The sequence below is a fragment of the Diabrotica virgifera genome, chromosome 5, assembly GCF_917563875.1.
Source record: "Diabrotica virgifera virgifera chromosome 5, PGI_DIABVI_V3a".
Lineage (NCBI taxonomy): Eukaryota > Metazoa > Arthropoda > Insecta > Coleoptera > Chrysomelidae > Diabrotica > Diabrotica virgifera.
This window is the reverse complement of record NC_065447.1, coordinates 37,958,560-37,985,021: the sequence shown is the minus strand read 5'-3', so window position 1 is coordinate 37,985,021 and position 26,462 is coordinate 37,958,560. Positions and strand designations below refer to the sequence as shown.

At 34.2% G+C, this 26,462-nt stretch overlaps 2 protein-coding genes and 1 long non-coding RNA gene across 4 annotated transcripts in view; 1 reads left to right on the top strand and 2 right to left on the bottom strand.

The window, feature by feature from the left end:
• Nucleotides 1–217: 217 nt before the first annotated feature.
• LOC126885003 (small proline-rich protein 2H-like) overlaps nt 218–26,462 on the bottom strand; it is a 71,684-nt gene continuing 45,439 nt past the window's right edge. The window contains exons 1-2 of one of the 2 annotated variants that reach the window (XM_050651391.1): nt 4,076–4,154; nt 219–987 (exon numbers count right to left, since the gene is read on the bottom strand). In XM_050651391.1, the coding sequence (XP_050507348.1) occupies nt 663–987; nt 4,076–4,125 (375 nt within the window). In that variant the 5' untranslated portion in view covers nt 4,126–4,154 and the 3' untranslated portion in view covers nt 219–662. Of the gene's footprint in view, nt 988–4,075; nt 4,155–26,462 lie in introns of those variants that run through there. The other variant, XM_050651392.1, reaches the window with a different exon arrangement.
• LOC126885005 (uncharacterized) lies at nt 17,891–24,929 on the top strand. The gene is made up of 2 exons (XR_007698222.1): nt 17,891–18,052; nt 24,748–24,929. It is a non-coding gene; the product is annotated as an uncharacterized LOC126885005 (long non-coding RNA).
• On the bottom strand, nt 19,758–25,314 carry LOC126884993 (myrosinase 1-like). The gene is made up of 8 exons (XM_050651381.1): nt 25,102–25,314; nt 21,981–23,161; nt 21,270–21,863; nt 21,117–21,211; nt 20,759–21,025; nt 20,521–20,661; nt 20,325–20,449; nt 19,758–20,001 (listed from the first exon to the last, which is right to left on the bottom strand). The coding sequence occupies exons 1-8, from the start codon at nt 25,149–25,151 to the stop codon at nt 19,836–19,838; spliced, it is 2,619 nt and encodes an 872-aa protein (XP_050507338.1). The 5' UTR covers nt 25,152–25,314; the 3' UTR covers nt 19,758–19,835.

The following is a 26,462-nucleotide window of genomic DNA, read 5'->3' as shown; positions in this document are numbered from 1 at the left end:
CGGTCCAGTTGTTGCTTTAACGAAAAAATAAGTAGTGACATCTTAATTACTTGTTTAGATGTCACTCCTTTCCTCCCTTTTCTCCTCTTCTATAGTTTTCTGTATACCCGTTAAATCTCACCAATTTGATATATCCTGTCACCTTGTATACCAACTGTTGAAATTAACAATATATGTAGGTACATAAAGAAAAACGTTTCAACCATTATTTTTTGTTAACCATTATATTTTAGTACATATTCAATAAAATATAAGTCACAATACCTACTTATGCTAACTGAACATTATTCCTAATACCTTACAAAGCTTAGAATGCAGAATTAAACTGGATAACTGGATAGTGTTAAGGGACCTGGACTTGGGTATGTTCATAAGGGACCTGGGCATGGGTATGGTCCTGGTCCTGGGTATGGTCCGTGTGGATATCCATGTCCATGTGGTAATGGTATTGGAAGTTCACAATCATTCCAGTAATTAGGCCAGCAATCAGGCCAGTAATCCCTCCAGTTTTCAGGCCAGTCACAGGGCCAAGCATTGGGATATCCATGTGGTAAATTATCTGGTAGCCAACCATGTGGGAAGTGATTAGGCCAGTCATGTGGTAATCCGTGTGGAAAATCAATAGGCCAGTTATTGGGCAAACCAAGTGGAAAATCGCAAGGCTAATCATCTGGCCAACCACATGGGAAATAACATGGCCATTCATTTGGCCAGGAACCTGGTAGACCAACACATGGTTCAGGAATTGGAAGATGAGGAGGAAGTGGTAGATGTGGTGGTAATGGACCAGGATTTATGGGGCCATGAGGATATCCAGGATACGGATAGTCACAATCAGGTATTGGATTAGGGCAGTGTGGTGGTGGTATTACCGGAATTTCACATACTGGTTCAGGTATTGGGTAAGGACAGTGTACTGGATACGGTTCACAATCTTCAGGTGGGAAATGAGGATCAACAGGATATCCAGGTTGGGGATTTCCATAACTAAAAAATAAAAAAAGGACAAATATTAAAAAATGAAAATAAATCCAAGAAGATTACAATAAACAGAAATCTTGTATTATAATATAAACAACTGTACAATCAACTTTGAGTTATAATTCACATAAGAATATAGTAACCAGCAGTTAAAAAGTGGATCGGACAGGAGAGAATCTCTTTTAAATTACAAATTCTTCTGAAAACATGTCATGATCAAATATAATACTCGTCGACAGTTCCGTAAGATTGATTAAGTATAAACAATGTCAACGACATCAGCAACAGTTTAACTAGTAAACTAGTAATGGAATTTTGTGATAGTTCTGTCATTCCGTTTGAGTTGTTATTAAGTACAGTTCTTCTTTCTGCCACTCCTAGCGGAGAATGGAATTCATCATGGCCACTGCAACTTTGTTAGCAGCGTGCCTATAAAGTTCAATCGAACTACACCCGAACCATTCACGTAGATTGCGAAGCCTCGATATTTTTCCCTTTCCCTTAATTTGGCCCTGCATGATATTTCTTAAAAGCTTGTACTCTTCACCCCCCCCCCCCAATGTGACCCAAGTGTTCCATCTTTCTAGTTTTTATCTCATTTACAATTTCGCATCTTTTGTCTAAAGTTTGGAGTACTTGCGTTTTAGTGACGCAGTCGATCCATGATATTTTGAGAATGCTCCTATAGCACCACGCCTCGAATGCTTCGATGTTTTTATGGTCGACTGTTTTAGTGTCCAAGCCTTAACTCCATATAACAGGGTGGAAAATACATGACACCGCAGCATTCGTATTCGAAACTTAATGTTGTTATCCCGATTACAAAAGAGTTTGCGTATTCTACTAAAGACTGATCTAGCAATTTCTATTCTGCATTTAATCATTTCTGTTTGATCAGTATCGTCTGTGATCCAAGCACCTAGATATTAATAACAAGACACACGCTCAATCACTGTATTATCTATTATAAGATTATTTCTGATGTTCTTTGATTTCGCGATTATCATAAATTTAGTTTTTTTCAAATTAATTTTGAAGCCGTAACTGTTACAGTATATATTGAGACTTTGAACGAGATGTTGTAGTTCTACTAGCGTTCCCGATAGGAGAACCGTATCGCCAGCATACGTTATATTGTTGATCGTCTCACCATTTATTATCAGACCAACAAATTCTTTCGTGAGTGTTTGTTGACAGATGGCTTCACTAAACAGATTAAATAAAAGTGGCGATAAGATACATCCCTGTCGGACTCCTCGACGGATTTGAATTTCTTCTATTAGCCTTCTGTACTGTTAGGTGTTTGCAATAAAAGGGACCAGAAACAAGTGTAACAACACGCTTTTTGATTTCGGGAAAGCATTTGGTAAATTACAATCTGACAAGCGATAACTGGCGGGTGACCTTCTCGTATTGTGTATTTATCGTTGTGTATTTTCGCGCAAGGTCATTCGCCAGCGCTCGTTTTTCGGATTGTAAACTACTGCAAAGGGTATGAGATACAATAAAGGGTAATTAGAAACCTGGACTGGCAACAAACAATAAAGTTCAGAAGAATTTCAAAATATACAAGGTATAGAAATTATTTGAATTAAGATATCAAGCATCAGATATGCAGATGATATAATTCTGATGGAGAAGTCAAGTATATGGCTTTAAAGGCGATAGAATAAATCTTGCCGTAAAATAATTTAGCACGAAAATAAATAGTGGAAAAAGGCAAAATCTAAATGAATAGTGGTATAAAATATAAAGGTGAAATAAATCGTGATAAAACTTTAATCGATCTCAGAAGGTTCCAACTATGCTATAGAGAGTGTAATATGAGCACTCACAATTTCAGCCATGATCAAGAATTATTTGAGGTATTTCAGGAAAATACTGAAAATTCCCTGGGGAGAGTTATAATAAATAGACAGGTTCTTGATCATACAAGGAAAGAAAGGGAGTGACTCCAGTCCATCAAAATGTGCAGAACATCATATCTTTGGCACCTGTTTATATGATAATGGAATGGTTTAAATAATGAACTAATAAAAACCGTAGAGAATAGAATAACAAATGCTGAAGTAATCACCAATATTGATTACTTGAACAAGACACCATAAGAAAAAAAATAAAAAAAAAACATAATTATAATATCCTTAAAATTTCATTAAATATTTTACAAAGCAATTAGAAAAGGATAAAAAATGATGAAAAAAGGATAAACTCTGTACTATTGAATTTGTCTCTGAAAGGACTATTGATTTCTTCGAATAAATCAATTAAATATAAAATGTATGATTTAAAAAAGGCAACAACATTAAAACTTTCTAAGAACGTATAAAAAACTATATAGGCAACAAAAAAAATCGACCTATTTTTCTGTTTTTTTTTTCAAATCCCGTGAAGAATAAAACTATGAATTTTATGCGTTACTTTTGAGACGTACAATATATTTTGTAAGTACCTCACCCGTTTGTTTTATTCTAGGAAACGCCAGAACTGTAATGCTCTAGGCAAATCAATTCAGGATGTATTGTTTTGAGATAATCCATAACTTTTTTTTCTCTGATGCTGGCCTTGGTTTAGAACTAGAACCTTTAGCCACGTAATTGTATATCTTATCACTAACTCAGGTGTAATGTGTAGTGTGTGTTGAGTAAGTGTCTTGTTACTTTGCAAAGTCGACGTCATTGTCTTTGCAAACAGACGCTAATTGTATCCGAACGTCTGCGGTCCCTCCGGTGAGTATAATCCATATCTTAAAAAGCATAATATCATAAAAAATATAACAAAGTATAATAATAAAGTTGATCGATCAAATGAGAGAAAGGCTCCACGGATATAGCTTTAATGGTTTAAATTGCCAAAGTGTCACAAAGAAAACATGGAAGAACTAGATATAAGAAGAATTTTTGAATAAATTTGTTATTAGTTTTTTTTTATTATTTTATTAGCAGGCGAAGATAGAAAATTGAAGATAGATATAAGTGAGAGAAAAGGTTTAGGTGAAATATTTTATTTGAAAAAATCAATGCGCTACTTAAAAAGTTTTACTTTTTTTAATTTATATCCAAATTAAAGGTATATAATATATCTATTGCCTTACCTGAGTTGTACAGCAAGCAACGTTGCAAGAATATGCAACGCCCGGACCATTGTGACTGTGTTAGCGAGACAAACTTGCTCACAATGCTGGATGATGCTGCTGTTCTTCCTTTTAAACAAATTTTTTAAACGATTATTACAAAAATCCGTGCTAAAATCCTTTTTTCTAGTCACGTATGATTTTGTTAAACCCAATTAATATAATAGTTGCCAGCTATAGGTGTTAAATCGCAAAAAAATATTTCCCTTATCAATAAAATACCACATCTGCATACTTCTTTTGGTTTATATCTATATGTTTGCTCTTTAGGCCTTGGAGTTGACTGAGATAGTAAAGTAATTATATAAAGTCCAAATAATTATCAGAATATAGTTTTTTACAAAATCAACGCGGATTCTTAAAAAAAATATAAAGTAACAGGAACCGGACTTCTGGACCGGAGTTCTTCTTCTTAGGGTGCCTGTCCGTTCTAAGCGTTGGCGATCATTCTGGTTATGATGACTTTGTTGGTTGCTATACGGAATAGTTGTGTTAAGGTCTTTCTATACCATGCTCTCAGATTAGCTTCTTCTTCTTCTTGACTGGCTTTACAACTCGGGGTGAGACTTCGCCGCATCCACTATGGCCCTCCATCGTCTATGATCTTGCGCTTCGATTTGCCATTGTTGTACCCCAATCCTAGATAGATCGGTTTCAACATCATCCTTCCATCTTTTTCTGGGACGGCCCACTGATCTTCTACCGTCTGGTCTCTCGAAGAACACTGTCTTTAGCCCTTTGTCTTCCTCTGATCTTACTACATGACCTGCCCATCTTATCCGATTAGCTTATTTATGTCTGACGATGTTTTAAGTACCATATAGGGTCACCAATTCAGCATTGCGGCGCCTTCTCCACTCTCCTGTCAATTCATCTCTTTGAGGACCAAATATCATTCTGAGGACTTTCCTTTCAAATATCAGCAATTTATTTATTTCTCGCTGATGTAGAGTCCATGTTTCACTCCCATATGTAACAACTGGGCGAATAATTGACATGTACAGTCTTAATTTAAATTGTATTTACAGCAGCTTAGATCTTAATAATGATGATAGGGAGTATAATGCTCTATTTCCCGCAGCTATTCTTGCTGAGACCTCTTTTTCTATGTGATTCTTCTCTTCATTTATTCGAAGGCCCAGGTTACCTGTTTCCTCCTCGAACTGTGAAAACACCTCTCTTACATCTCTTGTATAATGAGCGACTGCATCTAGATCATCGGCAAAGGCCAACAATAGTTTTGATCCTCGATTTGCGAATCCCCCTGTTAGTTCAGACGATATTTTACTTATTGCGTATTCTAAAGCCAAATTGAATAGCAATGGTGATAAAGGGTCTCCTTGTCTAAGCCCTGATGTTATACTAAATGGCATCGATGTTCTGTTTTCTATCTTTACCTGTGCATATGAGTTTGCCACGCACATTTGAGTCAGCTGCACTAATTTTCTTGGTATTCCTATTTCTAGGATTGCTAGCCATAGTTTGCTTCTTTTTATCGGATCATATGCTTGCTGGAAATCTACGAAGATTTGGTGTACATCTCGGTTGAATTCCCAGTTTTTTTCTAATATTTGTCGGATGGTAAATATTTGATCTATTGTTGACCTTCCACTTCGAAAGCCGCATTGGTAGTCGCCTAGAATATCTTCCGAATACGGAGTGAGTCTCTTTAGTAAGATAATTGATAGAATCTTATACGCTCTCAGATTAGCAAGCCAGGATATTCTTCTTCGTCCTGGGGCCCGTTCCTTTTAATTATAAAAAAATGTAGTCGCCAAATAATCTACATATTTTCCGAAAATAATCTCATACGCAGATACGCCAATACACTGCAAACGCCTATGTTCGATTGTTACATCTTTTCACGCCTATACACAGTAGCGTAGCCTAGCCCCACAGGGGCCCCGTGTCAATGTTTGTGGCGGGGCCCTTTTCCAAAAGCTACAGAAAGTTGTCAGAAAGATGTCTCGAATTGCAGTAAATTTTGCATGTAAATCCAACCCAGCTTGGAAACAACTAGTTATTTCAGAAATCTTCAGAGTATCTACAAATTTTTTTCGGCTTCTCCTTAAAGGTGTAATTTATTGAAAGAAAGCGGCAAATGTTGTGTAAAAAGATTAATTGAAACTAGATGGTCCGCCCGATTTGACGCTGGAAATGCATTATTTGAAAACTATGGATCCATCAAATATGTTTTCTCCAGTTAAGCAATAATAGAGATAAAAAATCAGCAGTTAAAAATGAAGCCAAGGCACTGTACAATAAAATGGATATCTTTTAGACAGCTCTATTGACACTGATTTGGGCAAGAATTTTGGAACGAGTAAATCAACAAGCAAAACGTTAGAAACTATGGGCTTAAACGTACAACGTGTCAAATGGACTAGAATTAATGGCATTTTTTTTAGCTTTGTTGGAGACGTAAGAAATAAGTTTTGCGAAATTGAAGAAGAAGCGAAAACTTTCTTTTGCGAGGGCGAGGATATCTCAAACATCTACTATACAACTGAGCTTCAAAGAATAACGAAAATAAATGGGTATTTAGAAGAAGCAGGTGAAAGTCAGATCATTTTAAAGGTGTAGGAGAGATTCAGAATTGAGTTATTTAATGTTATATGCGACAATATTACTCAAAATCTTTTAAAGAGAATTGAATGCTACAAGGATGTAACATCAGATTTTAGATGTTCTTTTACGCTAGATAAAGAAGAAGTCAAGACGTCAATTAATACTTTGTGCGAGAAATATAAAAAATATGTTGATGAAACCAAAGAGAACTTGCATAATGAAATTACCCGTTTTGTAACGTTACGCCAGAATTTAAATAATGGTTATTTATGTATTAAGAGCGAAAAGTGATACATTATTGCTTGAGAGTAAGAGTCACTCGAAAGCAATAATGTCACTTTGCACTTGTAGTACATGCAACATTTTTTCTACAATCACATAATAAAATGAAACTATTTTTAACCCTTATCCGGGCAAGGTGGTTCCAACGGGCCCAAGACGCCAATTCTTTTATCATAAACTGACAACAATTTTTTTATTGAATTTTATGCATCACTGAATTTGTTTAGAAATATGTTTCCTTCAACATAGTTATGAGCTATTCAAATTATTCATTACCATTTTTGAAATTATTGCGTCGAAAAAATTTTGTCACGTAAAGGGGCAACACGGGCCCGTCGGACCCTATTTGTATTTATACCTAAAGCCTAAATCTTTATTATTGAAGTTAATCTGGCAGTCAGGTAAAGTTTTTGTGGATCATCTAAACGACTTTTATGATTCCGGAAATCCAATAATAAAGTATAAACGTGTAACAAACAATGTAAACGTCTCTTTAATGTGAACATCAAAGATATGCTTATAATAGGTGTTATATCTATTCTAAATGAATTTTGAAAACTAATAATGAGTTAAGGGTATACCTGCCGGTCAATTTAATGTTTCCACCCCCCTTTTTGGTTTTTTTGCTTTTTATTGATTTCAGTGTTGTTCTGAAGCTATTTCCTTGTGGCATTTTTATGATTAATTATTTATATGGGAAATAAGCCACAATTAAAATGAAAAAAATAATTTTATTAACGTTTCGACGCCCAAATCGGGTGCCGTTGTCAAAATACAAAATATTACTAAAATAAACTAAAGTGTTGTTGCTAAGCAAAAAAATTCTTCTAATAATTTATTTAATCTCACTCATCTATATTGGCAATTCAGACATATATTATACATTTTAAAGTAGAAGACTTTAAAATGATATTGCCAATATTTATGAGTTGCGTTCCTGGGACGACTTACTGAAAGATAGTTCATTCGATTACATAAATTACATAAATTCATAGTCGAAACGTTAATAAAATTATTTTTTTCATTTTAATTGTGGCTTATTTCCCATATAAATAATTAATTGATTTCAGTATCTAGCTTTGTATGTATGTACGTGAATAAATATTATATGTGAGCATATGTACGTAATCTTATTATATTTGGAATGTTGTAGCCAACAGTAAGTTAGTATCTATCGTGGCTGAACGGATCAAGTAATCCAAAGCCAATAAGGAAAGAAAAAAAAACTAATAATCATTGTTGAAATGCAATAATATTGTTAGGTAGGTACCTATACACATTTTAAAATAAATAATGCATCTGCTATCAGTCGTTTTATATCGATGTTAGTGTCGACAACTAAGCTCCTAAAATTATATTAGTGAATTACAGTGAAAGTAGATAGTGTGAATAAAATGTCCCGAAAACCATTATCAGCTGCAGAACTGCAAAATATTGCTAATAATCTATGGGATTCCGATGATGAAGAATCTCCTGAAGTAGGTGGCATTGAAAGTGACTCTGAAATTGAAGATCATCTTTCGGAAGCAAATGAAGAGGACGATCAGCAAGTAGTATTGAGTGATAATGAAGAAGAATGTGTAGCTACAAGTTCCCAGATTTCAGAGTGTCTAATTTTTGAAACTAAGGATGGAATTAACTGGAAAAGTCAACCACAACCGACAGGATGTATGCGATCATACGACATAATAAAAAGCAAAGTGCACAAAGTAATGTTAGCTCCTGGTCAAAGTGAAGATGATCCTGTTGATTCCTTTGGTTTGTTTGTGGACGAAAACATTGTGAACGAAATAGAGAAGTGTACAAATCAAGATGCCGAAAAAGCCCTGGGAATAGAGAACTGGAAATATTGCGACTCTACAGAGCTATATGCCTTTATTGGACTACTACTAATTGCAGGGCACATGAGTGCCAAAATCCATAATGTAGATACACTTTGGAGTAAGTTTTATGGACCTACTATATTTAAAGCTACCATGGGGTTAAAACGATTCAAAAATTTGCTAAGATTTGTTCGATTTGACGAAAAGGACACTCCAAAGAAATAAGACAGAGAAGGTCAAGATCGGTCAGATCAAAGAAAACGAGTGGCAAGAATACTATAAAAAATTGCTAACCGAAAGTCGCCCCCAATTCAAAGAAGTAGACAGAGACGGAATAGAAATCTATACACATGACGAAATCGAATTAAACCTAGCTGAGGTGAAAAGAACGATCAAAACACTAAAGAACAAAAAAGCAGAAGGCCCCGGCGGAATACCAAATGAATTGATAAAGAACGGATCAGAAAAGCTATTCCGCATGATACACAAAATGTTTGAGAGAACACTGAATGGAGAAGACTTACCGGCAGAATGGACTCAGGCATATATGACATCAATATATAAGAAAGGCAATAGAAAAAACTGCGAAAACTATCGAGGAATCAGCATAATATCATCTACAGGCAGACTATGGAAAGACCATAAAAGAAAAATTAGAAATATATTGTTGTAGAATTGTTTTTTGGAAAAATTCAGAAAATAAATTTATATCATAGACCACGAGATCATAGATTTTATTCACCCTGAATATGACTAAAAATTGTATGGAGTCGAATTTAGTTAATAAACAGTGCTTTTTCGGGGAAGGTGAAACCGTTAATGTGGTTTTCGTTAATGGGTTTTTTTTAAAGGATTTACAGACAATGGTTTCGAAAATATTGGAAAGTGCGTCAATAGGATTTTTGTAAATAATTCGTAGAAGATTTAAAAGGTAAACAAATTTTATTGAGTTTAAAATGTAAGGCCTTTTGTTAAGTTCTACGATAGTGAAGTGTAAAAACGATACAATTTCAATCGAAACGATAGTAATTTGATGTCTCTTAGACTTTTAACAAAATGGAAAGTTTGATACAAACTAAGTTGGTTTCTTAGGAAAGGAAAGTATGAATGTTTTGGGTAGAGAAAGATCGATGGAAGGGATGAGAATGTGGAGTCTGAATTTGAGAGAGAAAAGATAGTCACTGTGTGATTATTATCGGGAGAGAGCATTCCAGTTTTTGAAAAGTGAGAGGTCAGTGTAAAGTGGTGAAATCGGCCTTTGCGAGCAGAATCAAGTTGAAATGAAATTGTTGACCGGTTGAGAAGTAAAATTTTCCTGTGTCCGAGGGATATTCTTTGTTCTGTCTAGAACGAGTAGCTGATTAGTATCTATTTGCACAAGATATCGAGCAAGGAGAAACTGAGGAGAATTCGAGCGAGTCCTGGTTTTGTTTGTTTTTGAAGCAGTTTGGACGAGAGAAACTTTGTCGCAACATCCAAAGAGTACGTGAGGAAGAATCAAGGACGACGCAATCTGGGAGAAGAAGGAGTGAAGGAACAAAAAGTTTAGTCAAATCATTTGTTGAAACTGAGAGAGTTTGTTTTTATCCACACCATATATGCAAATTTTTTGTATGGATAGTTCTATTACTCAGTGAGTCATTCCAACTTTAAGTAATCAGAAAGACTAAGTATTCAATCTAATGGCATATAAAACAACATAGTGCTATTTTACATCCCACCAGAATGAAAAAAATGGGAACCTTCTCTGGTTACACCTCCGAGGCTTCTACAATTTGCAAGCCATACGGATGTTGAGACTAAGGAAGATGAGGGAATCCTAAAATTTACAATTCACGTCACATCTGCTCAGCGCGGTAAAGTTCCAACGAGCATCATCTCCCTCATCTTCCTTAGTCTCAGCATCCGTATGGCTTGCAAATTGTAGAAGCCCCGGAGGTGTAACCAGAGAAGGTTCCCATTGTTTTCATTCTGGTGGGATGTAGAATAGCATTATGTTGTTTTATATGCCATTAGAGTGAACTTAATCTTTTTGCTAGCAGTTGCCGCTAGGGCATCTATGCCATTTCGTTCGTTGCAATCCGGGACTGCATGCTGGGGTTTGTTTTGGTTGGATCAGAGAGAGCAGGATATGTGCCTCCTGATGAGAGACTAATAAGTTTCGAAACGGGTAGAGGTGCTTGCTGCACTCTCTGATTGGACTAGAATATGGTTCGGCTGTATTTTCGTTTTGCAACGAAATTGAAAATGGTTATTCATTTTTGATTTAAGTAATCAATTCAAAAGGAAAAATTAAATGTTATTAAATTTAGTATGAATAAGTATATGAATTTTTTTTAAATAATTTTTTTCTGTTAAAACAAGGAGACATCAGAGTTAAAACTTGATTTATTAAGTAAGAAATTGTTGCAACACATTTAGATTTTATATTAGCATTTTTGTTTAAATCTTATTTACACGGCATATTGAATAAATTAGTAATAGATTACATTTATATGATATTGAATGTGTTTAATTGCCCTGTCTTATCCTGCCAGGGGTAAGCCACTAGAGATACTGGAAGCCAGGAGTTAAAGGTATTGCATCGAATACAAAATTAGCCCTGAGAATAAAGTTTATTAGAAAATTTAATTTGAAGTTGGTTTGGTTTACATAGGCAGCAATTAAATTAGTTGATTGATTAATTAAATTAAGAATTGGCCAATCAATCTAATATAAGTTATAACGTAGAGCATAACAACATGGCGTCCCAACTGATGGTGCATTAGAGAGTATTTCTTGTTGCAACTTTGAAAGGGAAGACAGAGGAAAGCAGGAGATTGAAAATGTATTTATTGAGTGGTCAAAATTTATATATTTGAATTACGACATATAAATCTCCTTGAGGTACAGTTTCTAATAATTTATTTTATTTATTTCATATTTTCATTTGATGATTTTTTGGAATATTTGACAATTATTACATTGGGTAAGGGATAATGTTCGTGTCTGCAACAGATAGGGTGTTTTAAAGTTTCCTATTTGGCGGGGATAGTATTTCTTGAAAAGAAATGTATGGGACAAGAAAAGAAAGCAAAGAAAAAAAAAACAAGGAGGACAATTGGAAAAAGAAGAATATTCAGACAAAGAAGGACATTTAGAACAAGAAGACATTTTAGATACAACAATCATGGCAACAGGAAAAAAGGAAATATGAGAATTAGAAAAAATATTACAACTTATGCAAATACAATCAGAAAAAAGCGATAAAAATCAGGAAGAATCAAAACAAGCCATGAAAGAAACATCGGAAAAAATGGATGAAACAAAAAGATTCATGGAAGAAACACAACAAAAATGCAAGAAAATCAGAAGGAAACAAAACAAGCAATAGAAGAAAACAACAAGAAAATAGAGGAACGCATAGGAAAATATGAAAAGGAAATAAAAGGATGTTTGACAACAATGAAAGACGAGATAGAACAACAAGAAATGAGAATTAAAGATCATATGAAAGGACAAGAAATGAGGATGAAAGATCACATGAAAGAACAAGAAATGAAAATTCAAAATAAAATGAAGGATTTAACAAATTGCCAGAAAAAGGAACTAGAAAATTTGGAAAACAAGTTGGAAAACGCTATTCAAGTAGACATAGAAGAAGTGGAAAAAAGAATCAAAGAAATAGAAAAACAAGTCACCGAAAACAAGACTCAACAAAATTTCGGAGACAGAAGAGAAATGGTTATACATAGTACATATGACGTGAAAATACGGACTGGCGGGGATGTAAGATGATTGCACCCAGTGCCCTTCATAAATAGCCTAAAAAAAGTACAACACATCGGAAATTTTGACGCAGCTAAAGAAACGATCAGAAACCATCTTAACAGAAGGCATCAGAAACAGTTTAAACAAAAAATTTCAAATTATTTCTGGGGAATAGCCCAACAATTGGAAATCATCAAGGAATTACAAAATGGGAAATACAATGATAGGATGGGTATCTCAGAAAAAACATACGCATTACAAGTATACAATAATGCTATACATTTACAGTATAATTATTCGTTAGAACAATTAGTCGAACTGTTTGCAAGACATTTCGAAGAAACGCTAGAAGACCATATCACGTTGCAAAATTACAAAGACATATATAGTTTGTGCCAATTCCTACAAATAAGAGATTCGCGTCTAAGAGAAAGAAAGTCAAGAAGATCGCAAGAAGATTACAGACACCAAGAAACACAGGATTACAGAGATAGAAGACAAAATTATAGGAGGGACTATACAAGACGATATTTTAATCCCAGGAGGGAAAACGAAAATAGAGACAACGGAAGGGGAAATTATGAACAAAGAAATAGGCTAAGGAATGAGGACAGAAATCGAGAAAACCAGAATAGAAACACCACACACACAAATCAAGAAAACAGAAATAATGGTAGGCAAAATGAACAGGGATATCGAGAAAACCGAAACAGATCCGACAGGCCAAGAGAAAATAGAAGAGGGATAAATAATACACATACAGAAGAATATGACGAAGAGAGACACTACGACGAAAATATAAACAATGAGGAGCAACCGGCGTCTTTTCACGAAGGCGCTCACTAGAAACAAAATACCAAACAGAAATTTTTTGTCACCCGAAGGAATTTATTAATTTACAAAATACCTAGGGTGAACTTAGTAGGTGCAAATAAACGGTCAATGGCAACGATAAATGAAGGCATACGAATAAAGGTACGATTGAGTAAGAGATTTTATGCACTACAATGTGTAATAATGCCAAATATGTCGCATGACATGATCGTCGGTGTTGACGAATTAACAGAAAAACATGTAGTAATTGATTTCAAAAATGAAAAAGATGAAACTCTCAGAAAAAGAAGAAGTGAGATTAATAGATGAAAATAATACATTTGAAACAGTGGTGTTTGAAGAAGAGGGAGGTGACAACGAGAATACAGAATATCCGATAAACATGTGTAAAGAACTTTAGGAAAAAGAAAGAGAAATTATCTGCGGAGAAGGAAAAGAAAAGGAGATGCGGTTGATTTTATGGGACTGAAAAATTAGTAAATGAAGAAAATAGAGTGGCAAAAAAGTATGAACATTCAATCGAGGTGAAAAACTTGGAAAACTTTCGATCGAAAACATATCCGATTCCATATAAGTATCGACAACAGGTGAAAGAAGAGATAAACAAAATGTTGGAAGATCAAATCATCGAGAGATGTGACTCACCTTATATCAATCCAATCGTGATAGTAAAGAAAAGCAGTGGATAATTGAGGCTATGCTTGGATGCCCGAAATATCAACCAACACACTGTATCACAATATGAATCACCTTTAAACATCGAGGCCATTTTTGGAAGAATTACGGGTTCACACATATTTTCTAAAATTGATTTAAAGCATAGTTTTTGGTTGGTACTTTTAGCTGAAAAATGTAGAAATTACACAGCATTTTCCATCGATGGTATTGTGTACCGGTTTAAGATAGTACCTTTTGGATTGCAAAGTGCGCGTTCAGCATTGGTAAGAGCGCTACACACCATCCTAAACCGCCATGAAGATTTCATAGTCCACTACATAGATGATTTACTGATTTTTCCACAAGATAAACAGAGTCATTTAGAACATATAAAAGTAATTCTGGAAGAATTGGAGACATCCGGATTGAAATTGAACATCGAAAGATGTCAATTTTCCCAAAGGAAGTGATATATTTGGGTTTTAAATTGGACACGAAAGGAGTTAGTTTAGCCGAAGACAGAGTCAAGCTCATTGATGAATATCCAAGAACAACAAATCTGAAAATTTTGAGGAGTTTTCTCGGTACGATCAACTATTTAAGTCAAAAGGATATACTTTAATAAAATTACTAAAGAAAGGGATAAAATGGAATTGGAAAGAGGAACAGGAGAAGGCTTTTCAAATTCTAAAAGAAGAATTTTCAAAAGGAACGAAAATATATCATCCCATGTATAATCTATCATTTATATGGGCTATTCCACGAATATACGCCTGTCTTGGATTATTGCGACAACGAATATTTTAGTGTGCAACATAAGAAGTGCGAAAATAAATGGCTATAATATAATTGTTCCAATAAACAACAATGTATTTTGCAATTTACTTTCGTTCTTCATAATTTGCATAGTAAAATATGCGTTGTCGCGATAATCCAAGACAGGCGTATGTTCGTGGAATAGGGTATACTTCGTCCATCCAAAAGTTTGCAGGAGTATTATTATCGCAAATACAAAACGAACAAGAAGTGCCAATATATTTTATCTCCCGGGTGACAAAAACACATGAACGCAAATATAGTGTGACAGAACTAGATATACAAAGAATGGGATGGAAATAAACCTAAATAAAACTGAATACCTAACAACGGATAATACAGAAATAAAACAACTGGAAATAGACGAAGGTAAACAAATCAGAGAAACAGATAAATACAAGTATTTAGGTTGTATAATATCAAACAAAGGAACAACTGAGGAAGATATAAAAAATAGAGTAGGACAAAAAAGAGACTGCATACGAAAATTGAACCCGATACTGTGGAATAAGAACATCAGCATAAAAACAAAAAGAATGATATATAATACCATGCCAAGAGGTATCCTCATTTATGGGTGTGAAAATTGGACCATAAATAAGAAAACCAAAAATAAAATAAGAGCGACGGAGATGGAATTCCTAAGGAGAAGCTGCAGAGTAACAAGGAGAGATAGAATAAATAACATAGAAATTAAGGGATGGATAGGAGTGAACTCAGACATAATAGACTACATCGAACAGAAGAGATTAACCTGGTACGGACATGTCAGAAGAACAGACCAAAATCGGTGGATAAACCGAATAACAGAGTGGCGCCCGATAGGAAAAAGAAAGAGAGGCAAACCCCGAAGTTTCTCACAGAGGAAGTAGACGAAGCAATGGAGAGAAGAAATCTACAGGAAGGGGAGTGGCAAGACAGAAAGAGCTGGTGAGAACGGTTGAGTGAAGGGATACAGTTAAAACTGTGGAAATCCTTAGTATATATAATAAGTTCATTTAACAGCAATAGTCGTAATGTAATTGTGGTAACCATAGTTTTACTTAGGCTGTTATTTGTCAAGTTGACAGTATTTAACCAGTTATTTAAATTTAATACCCTAATAGTCCATTCTTTCACGGTTTTTGCTCTAAATTTTAAAAAACCGCTTGGATTGACATGAAATTTGGCATACGCATAGCTTACACGTCAAAGAAAAAAAGTGATATTGTGCCGATGTGTGCTTTTCCCCTAGGGGTGACTTTCACCCCCTGTTGGAGGTGAAAAAGTATATGTCCAAAATAAGTCCGGAAATGGATAAACTGACTAATTTTAAGTAACTTTTGTTCTATAGAGCTTTTTCGCCAAGTCAACACTTGTCGAGATATTTGCGAGTGAGTATGTTCAATTTTCAACAAAATAACTACATTTTTAGACGGTTTTTCGCAAATAATTCAAAAATTAAGTACGATACCGAAAAAAACGTTCTTAGCAAAAATATAGCACGTAAAAAACTAAAAAACATGGTGTGCGCGTTAGGTCTCTGGGCCTCGCAGAACCAGAGTTATAGCCAATGAAAAATAGATTCACATTCACCAAATTTTAAATAGAATATTTCGAAGTGAAATATCCAAAAAATTAAGCAATTTTTGGGGAAAAGACATTATAACTTTTTTAAAGTGTTTAAAAAAGCTTTATTTTTGTTTTTATAAAAAGTTTCTAGCATTAAATTTAAGCAAATTACGCTCAACACAAAGTTGGTCCCTTTTGTTTTGGCAAAAAAAATTGGAAAGACTACCCCCTAATTAGCAACTTAAACGAAATTAATGGTTACCGCTCCACATATTATTTTACTTACGTTGTGTTAATATGATCTTTAAGTTTCATCGATTCAAAGTGCTTATTTAAAAAAAAATTGGTTTTAACGTAAAATTTTCAAAAATTTTAATTTTGAAAAATATGTTTTTTTCAAAATAACTTAAAAATTGTTAGAGATACCAAAAATCTCGAGAAACAAAAAAAGTCAGAATTGCTTTTCTGAATACCATGTATTTTTTTGTTTTTCTGTTAGACAAAAATTGATTAAGATTTGGTGTTTCTAAATTTGCATACATTCGTAATCAGCGACTCGTTCAACCCCTTTTAACTACAGCCCTTTCAAAAATAAGGACTTTGAACCGATGAAGCTTACAGATCCTATAAACAATACATACAGGAGTCAAGAAACTTGTGAAGTCGTAAGGATTAAGTTCATTTGAGACAGTAATTAGGGGGTGATTTTCCCGATTTTTTTACAGAAAAAAAGGGACCAACTTTATTTTGAGCGTAACTTGTTTATTTTGATGCTAGAATTTTTTTTTATAAAACAAAAATGAAGCTTTTTTAAACACCTTAATAAAAGTTGTAATGAGTTTTCCCCGAAATATGATTCATTTTTGGTTATTTCACGTTAAATTATTCCATTTGCAATTTGACGAATATGAAACAATTTTCAATTAGCTATAACTCTGCTTCTACTAGGTACAGAGAGGTGACATTTCCACCATTTTTTAAATTTTTTACCGGTTATATTTTTGATACAAATGTTTTTTCGACAAAATACTTATTATTTGAGTTATTTGCGAAAAACCGTCTAAAAACGTGGTTATTTTGTAGGAAAAATGAACATATTCACTGGAAAATAACTCGAAAAGTATTGACTTAGTGGAAAAAATCTAAAGAACAAAAGTTACTTAAAATTAGTCAGTTTATCGATTTCCGGACTTACTTTGGACGAATATTTTTTCACCATCAAGAGGGGGTGAAAACCACCCCCGGGGCAAAAGCACATATCGGCATTATATCACTTTTTTTGGTTGACTTGTTAGCTATGTGTATGCCAAATTTCATGTCAATCCAAGCGGTTCTTTAAAATTTAGAGGTTTTGCAATATTTTACCGTTAAAGAACGGACTATAAGGTGTTATTTTGAAAAATAACGCCCTGGCTGTTCATATTTAACTGACTTTGAAATCATGTCATTATTTGTCAAATAATTTGACATAAATTAATATTAGTACAATAAATCCAAGAAAATTGAAGATATCCAAATTATTTTTGCATTAAGTAGACACAAGACATAAAAAAATACATTTTCGCTTAATAAGGATAGTAATTCAAAATATTTGGATATATCTACGTTTTGTCCAATGGACAACATAGATTATAATGTTGAGTAATGAGTCCAAAAGGTAAATAGATAATTTTTAAATTTTTTAGGCATCTCATCAAAAAAGAAAAGTAAAACATTTTCGTAAAATCTTTTTAACTTATTGTTAATCGTTGACTCCAAAAATTTACAAAACATCTTTTTAAATTTTAATGCGATTTTTCCCTCAGTGACTTTTCTGATGTTATTTTTGCTCACATATTTATTTCAGGTGGGGTTAAATTTTCAATATCCCTACCGTCTTCAGAAATTTTCTTCAAAACAATATTTATTCTTGACATTTATCAGTTTGTTTAAATATTGTGAAATGTAAAAGCGTATGCATTTGACTTCACATTTCTAATAGGTAACTTGCACTTTTTTTATTACATAATAATGTTCAGTTTTATTTAAAAATGAAATTTCCAAAATTTCACGCTTTAAAAACTCATAATAACTTAGAAGTACAAATTTAAAATCTTCTGTGTAGGTATTTAAAAGAGTTCAAACGACCCTTGACGTCACATAATTATACTTTATTTATGTTTATGTTTACGGTTATATTTATATTTTAATGACATTTATTGTATGCCATTCTAATTTTGTTGAGGTTGAAGTTTAATACAGTTTTTGAAGGAAAGGAAAGATGGTTTACTATGAAAAATAAAAGAAAACACTGTAAGTGTTGTTTAGTGCCATTTTGTAAAAGTACAACTACTAAAAATCCCAATAAAATATTTATTCAATTACCAGCCGATAGAAGACTTTAAAGATATTTCAGTTAATACACAAGGTCTTCATGTATGTCAATATCATTTTATCGTAAGTATAATATATGTTGTCTGCTTAACAAAAACACTTAAATATTAGTTCGAAATTGTCTAAACAAAAACACTCTAAAAATATTAGTCAGAAAAAGCAACTATCAAAATATTTATAAAACTGAGTGTCATTGTCAAAACGAATGTCAAACCTAATGAATTAATCGTGAGTACAACAAATCCTACAATAATTATATGTGGCCACGACCAATGAGGGTGCGTTTTTTTAATCGTTTTTAAGAGCCAAACCAAAGACAAAAAAATCTTTTTTTTCTTTGATATATGTTTTAAATTCTGTTGCGATTTATAGCATTTTTTTCGAATGTAAAATTTTATGCAAGTTCCCTATTGAGTATGTGCCATCTTGGATACATAACGTTAATCCGCGATTCTATTGGTTAAACATCGTATTATAATGAAAACTAAATTTTCAAAAATACCAGAAAAGCTAAATAACTTCTACTCTCATCCTGTAATATATCAGTAACAATAATTGTAATATCTTTATCATATTGAGCTTTATTCATACACATTTTACAATAATTTGTAAAACTTCCTCAAGCTCCTCAAGCAAACCCTGTCTAATTTATATTAATTTAATACTGTGGGTATTTTCATCCCTATTTTTGGAGGTAAATAATGTTTTTTTCAGATTTTAGTTCAAGAAAAGGTATGTAAATTTTTTAAATTTGGGATGCGTAAATTATATATTAAACAGTATTAAAAACACGTTCTAGATAATAGTTGAGACCAAAAGTCTTAAGATGTTAACTATTGTACTTATTTTGAAAATTATTTAGTCTACATTATTGTAGCGGGAATCTAAATCTGGAAAGAGTAGTTCCATCTGGGTCGTCATCATAAATTTTGGAATCTTTCTTGAGAATTTAAATTTTTTTACCAGTTAAATAAATAAAAATGCAAACATGGGTTTTTAAAATGCTCGTTTATTAAATCTAATCATTTGCCAAGGTAAGTACATAATATTAGTCATACTATTATTACCTAGTAATGGTAATAGTCGTAATTATAGTCGTAGCAGTACGGGATTGGGCAAGGGTTGTCGATACATCCAGTAGAAGCGAGATGTTGATAGTATGCTGCTGAAGATCTGGCTGTCCTTGTCTTCTGAGGGCAGTCGAATTCCACATCATATAAACCATATTTAAGGCTGTAATATAAATAATTAAATTAATGTTAAATATCGGTAAGAACTCATTGTGAAACAGTAAACAGAATAGACAGTTTGGTTACGTTCTGCTTCATAGGTATGCACGCAGCTCCACTGATGAAATAGTAGGACAGAAATAGCTGTCTGGAGATTGTGCATGGCCTCTGAATCGAAAGGAAACATACACTGCCTTTTCAATAAACAAATTAATTTATAGAATGGAATACTAATGATAATTGCAAAATACATATACTTATTGGTAAATATAAAATCAAATATATAATTATATTTGTAATATACAGGCAATAAATAATTATTCTTACGTGTATCCACCTAGTCTTCCATCGACTAGGTTCCATTCAAATCCATCGATATAACTGTAGTAGGTGTATCCATATACTCTGGTGTAGTCCTCAATCATTGAAAGTCTGACATTTCTAAGGATAGCCTAAAAATATTGGCACAACATATATATAGAGTGTATAAAGCACAATATTTTAATAGAAATAAATCATTTACCTTAATATATTCAATTCTATCACAATCATAACAGTCTCTTGAACATGACGCGTATCCGTCATTAGTAATGAATACAGATGGGTTATAGTAGTTTCTGCTGATCCATCCAAGAAGTGATCTAATTCCACAGGTAAGGAATTCCTTAAATAAAGAAACACATAAATATGTAGGTATAGGTAAAAAAGCTAAATATTTTTGACTTAACAAATTTTCCTCATTTTTTATAAACTTTACTTACCCCTTCACAGCCAACTAATTGCACTCCCACATCTGATTCATAACATATGTTGCCCCAGTAATTGTCAACACAAGCTGTAACATAGAATGCTGAATCGTAGGCAAGGGAGAAGAAGTCATGAGTTCCTTTAATGTATTCGATTTCTGCGTGCGAAAAGACTGGAAGTCTTGCGTTGTAGTAACCGTTGTAGTCGCAATTTAGACGAATTCTTTCAATCATAACTTCTGGATAATCTCCAAGGTAAATAGGATGGGCAAACCAACCAATCTTAAATAAATAAAATTCAAATTTAAGTTAAATTACATTATTTGTTAACAAGCCAAGTACAATGTAGATAAAAGTAAACCCTACGACTTACTTGGAATTGAAGTTTAGTTTCAGAAGCACATAAGTCAGTGTCACAACAAGATTGAGGTTCATACCAATCGGAGTTAAGAGTGATTGATATCTTTCCTAAAATAATAAAATAATAGTATTCTTTTACAAATATTTAAAAAAACACACGTATTACCATTTTGGCATGGTCTGTAGTAGTCATCGTATAAATGGTAAGCAGCAGCATGAGCTTTAAGGAGGTTGTGACCACAAATGTATTCATAATTTCCAGGTCCATCGTTTATACCAGGAGCAAATGTTCCTTGACCATAGCCATCTTTGCAGATAACCGTTGGTTTGTGGAAAGTTATCCAATATTTAACATCATCTCCAAAGCATTCGAAACAAACTCTTGCATATTCAGTGTACCATTCAACAAAAGATGGACACAGGAATCCTCCTTGATCTTGAAGAGCTTGAGGAAGATCGCCATAGTAGAGAACTACGATTGGTTCAATGTGATTAAGTTTTAATAGCTTAATAAGCTTACGATAATGTTCAATTCCGTAGGGATTAACTTCACCACATCCGTCGTATATGATTCTAGGCCATGAAATGGAGAATACGTAATGCCTAACAGTTAGATTGTTCAAGAGTTCAATGTCTCCCTTAATATGATTGTATGCATCTGCAGAAATATCACCATTTGAACCATCAAGGACTACTGATGGACATGTGTGAAGCCAACGATCCCAAATGCTTTCGCTTCTGCAATCCTGATCCCAGGCCCCTTTAAAAAATATAAGGTAATTTAGTCATCAACCATGCGAAATTCTGTCTGGTGAGATATTCATTGGTAAATTATTAGTTTAAATAATAGAATAAAATAGCTACACAATAGTTTTACCTTCAATATGGTAGGCACCGCTAGCTACTCCAAATGAAAATTCTTTGGGAAAGACATCGCAGCTTTCAACTGGTGGAGGTATAGCAGGAACTGAACCAGCCGGATAGGGGTAATCACAACCATCCCAATAGTTGGGCCAGCAGTCTGGCCAGTATTCTTGCCAGTTGTCAGGCCATTCACAGGGCCACTCATTGGGATATCCATGGGGTACAGGCCAACCGTGTGGGAAATTATTAGGCCAGTCATGTGGTAAGCCGTGTGGAAAATCAATAGGCCAGTTATTGGGCAAACCAAGGGGAAAATCGCAAGGCCAATCGTCTGGCCAACCATTTGGGAAATGTCTGGGCCATTCATTTGGCCAACCTTGTGGAAAACAAAGAGGCAAGCCATGTGGTGAACCGTGTGAATATGGAATTACATCACATGATTCAATTGGTAAAGAAGGATGTGGGTATGGTAGAGGTAGTGGTAAGGGACCTGGACCTGGGTATGGTCCTAAGGGACCTGGGCCTGGATATGGTCCTGGTCCTGGGTATGGTCCGTGTGGATATGCATGTCCATGTGGTAATGGTATTGGAAGTTCACAGTCATTCCAGTAATTAGGCCAGCAATCAGGCCAGTAATCCCTCCAGTTTTCAGGCCAGTCACAGGGCCAAGCATTGGGATATCCATGTGGTAAATGATCTGGTAGCCAACCATGTGGGAAGTGATTAGGCCAGTCATGTGGTAATCCGTGTGGAAAATCAATAGGCCAGTTATTGGGCAAACCAAGGGGAAAATCGCAAGGCCAATCATCTGGCCAACCACATGGGAAATAACGCGGCCATTCATTTGGCCAGGCAACTAGCCAGTCTGGTAGACCATCACATGGTTCAGGAATTGGAAGATGATGAGGAAGTGGTAGATGTGGTGGTAGTGGACCAGGATTTATGGGGCCATGAGGATATCCAGGATACGGATAGTCACAATCATCATAGTCCAAGATTGGTCCGACAATTACTGGTAATACAGGAATTTCACATACTGGTTCGAGTATTATATGAGGGTAGTGTGGTGGTGGTATTACAGGAATTTCACATGCTGGCTCAGGTATTGGGTGAGGATAGTGTACTGGATACGGTTCACAATCTTTAGGTGGTAAATGAGGATGAACAGGATATCCAGGTTGGGGATCTCCATAACTGAAAAATAAAAAAGGATAAATATTAAAAAACGAAAATAAATCTAAAAAGATTACAATAAACAAAAACCTTGTATTATAATATATCAACAACTGTACAATCAACTTTGAGTTATAAGTCACATGAGAATAGAGTAAGCAGCAATCAAAAAGTGGATAGGATACGAGAAAATCTCTTTTAAATTACAAATTCTTCTGAAAACATGCTATGATCAAATATAATACTCGTACGACCGTTACGTAAGATTGATTAAGTATAAACAATATCAACGACATCAACAACAGTTTAACACTGGTAGTAATGGAGTTTTGGCATAGTTCTGTCAATTCGTTTGAGTTGTTATTAGTACTGTTCTTCTTTCTGCCACCCCTAGCGGAGAATGGAAATCATCATTGCCACTGCAACTTCGTTAGCAGCGCGGCTAAAAATTTCAATCGAACTACACTCGAACCATTGACGACGACATTTTTTGCCTTCCCACATTTCTTTTGGCCTTAATTTTGCCATGCATCATATTTCTTAAAAGTTCGTACTTTTTACCCTCCCCCATAATGTGGCCCAAGTATGATATAAAATATTTCTAGTTTTTATCTCGTTTACAATTTCGCATTTTTGCTAAATTTTGGAGTACTTGCGTGTTAGTGACGCAGTCGACCCATGATATTTTGAGAATGCTCCTATAGCACCACGCCTCGAATGCTTCGATGTTTTTTATGGTCGACTGTTTTAGTGTTCAAGCACCTAGATATTTATAACAGGACACAAGCTCAATCGCTGTATTGTCTATTAGAAGATTAGATCTGATGTTCTTTGATTTCGCGATTATCATATATTTAGTTTTTTTTTTAAATTAATTTTCAAGCCGTAACTATTAGAGTATATATTAAGACTTTGAACGAGATGTTGTAGCTCTACTAGCGTTTCCGACAGGAGAACCGTATCGTCAGCATACCTTAGATTGTCTAATTATTTGATTTCTTTCAGGAGAATACTTAAAATTCCCTGGGGAGAGCTATATATAGACAGGTCCTTGATCATATAAGGAAAGAAAGGGAGTGACCCCAATCCGTCAAAATGTGCAAAATATCATATATTTTGCACCTGTTTATATGATAATGGAATGGTTTAAATGAAGAACTAATAAAAATCGTAGAGAATAGAATAACAAATGCTGAAGTAATTGCCAACATTCATTAATTGAATGAGACACCATAACAAGAAAAATCAAAGAAAAACCAAATTATAATATCCTTAAAATTTCATTAAATATTTTACAAAGCAATTAGAAAAGGAGAAAAAAAAATAAAAAAAAGGATAAACTCTGTACTATTGAATTTGTCTCTGAAAGGACTATTTATTTCTTCGAATAAATCAATTAAATATAAAAGACATGATTTAAAAAAGGCAATAAAATCAAAACTTTCTAAGAACATATAAAAAGCTATATAAGCAACAAAAAAAATCGATATATTTTTCTGTGTTTTTTTTTTATAAATTCCGTGAAGAATAAAACTATGAATTTTATGCATGACTTTTGAGAAATACAATATAATTTTTAAGAACCTCACTCGTTTGTTTTATTCTAGGAAACGCCAGAACTGTAAAAAAAAATATAACAAAATATAATAATAAAGTTGATCGAGCAAATGAGAGAAAGGTTCCACGGATATAGCTTAACGGTTTAAAATGCCAAGGTATCACAAAGAAAACGTCAGGAAGAAATAGATATATTTCTAAGACTATTTGAATAAATTTGTTAGTAATTTTTTTTTATTATTTTATTAACAGGCGAAGATAGAAAATTGAAGATAGATTATAAGTGAGCGAAAATTTATAGGTGAAATATTGTATTTGCAAAAATCAATGCGCTATATAAAAAGTTTTAATTTATTTAATTTATATCCAAATTAAAGTTATATATTATATATCTATTGCCTTACCTGAGTTGTAGAGCAAGCAACGTTGCAAGAATATGCAACGCCCGAACCATTGTGACTGTGTTAGCGAGACAAACTTGCCCACAATGCTGGATGAAGCTGCTGTTCTTCCTTTTAAACAGATTTTTTAAACGATTATTACAAAAAGCCGTGCTAAAACCCTCTTATATAGTCACGTATGATTTTGCTAAACACAATTAATATCATAGTTACCAGCTATATGTGTTAAAACTCAAAAAAATATTTCCCTTATCAATTAAATACCACATCTGCATACTTCTTTTGGTTTATATCTATATGTTTGCTCTTTAGGCCTTGGAGTTGTCTGCGATAGTAAAGTAATTATTCAATGTTCAAATAATTATCCGAATATAAGTTATTTACAAAACAATTACTCAACGCGGATTCTTAAAAAAAATAAAGAGTAATAGGGACCGGACTTTTTTGGTTGCTATACGGAGTAGTTGTGTTGAAGTCTTTCTATACCATGTACTCAGATTGGCAAGCCAGGATATCCTTCTTGGTCCTGGGGCCCTTTTTTCTTCAATTTTACCTTGTAAAATGCATTGGAGTAGCTCGTATCTGTTGATTTATCATTATATCTCTCAAGGACTCCAGCTTACGGCCCTTCACGATGTTGACTAAATCTGCGGTTGTGTTCATCCTCTGTAGTACTTCTTCAATCGAGACTTTGTCCATGGTTTCTTCAGGATCCTTCTGTACAACCATAGTTCAAGACCGGAATTACAGGACCGAATACTAGTCGATCCAAAAGAGGCCCTTGTGGTACACCACTATAAACTAGTTATTAGATGACAGCGATTCGCCAACTTTAACAAAAAAATCCCGATTTGTTAAAAAATCATTAATCCACTCAAGGCGTTGTCAGCGAATGCCAAATTTTCTAGTTTCTAGTATGTTCACATAGGCATCACTCGTATGGTGGCCAAAAGCCCAAAACAACAGCTAACGCCAAGCTATAAAATGTGCAGCTGCTACTTTGTCTGCGAATCACAGGTGCAATATCAACATGTCCCAATGCAACCTAAGAGGCGATAGTGAACCTTCCTCCCCTGAAATTTTGCATAAGGAGGGAGGCAGTAACCACTGCATTAAATCTGCGACAGACACAAATAATAAAAGCTGGCGGTCTAGTAGGCGATCTTAACATCTTGGAAGAAATTTTGTTTGAATTCTAAGGATAGGCCAACAGATGTCATATCGGTCAAATTAGACTTCGAAACACCCTATGAAGTGGTCATAAAAACCACCAAATGGGCGAATCAGTTGAACCGAAACTGGAATAAGGTTCACTCGTATGGTGTACGGACGGATCTAAGACAGATAAAAGAGCAGGAGTGGGA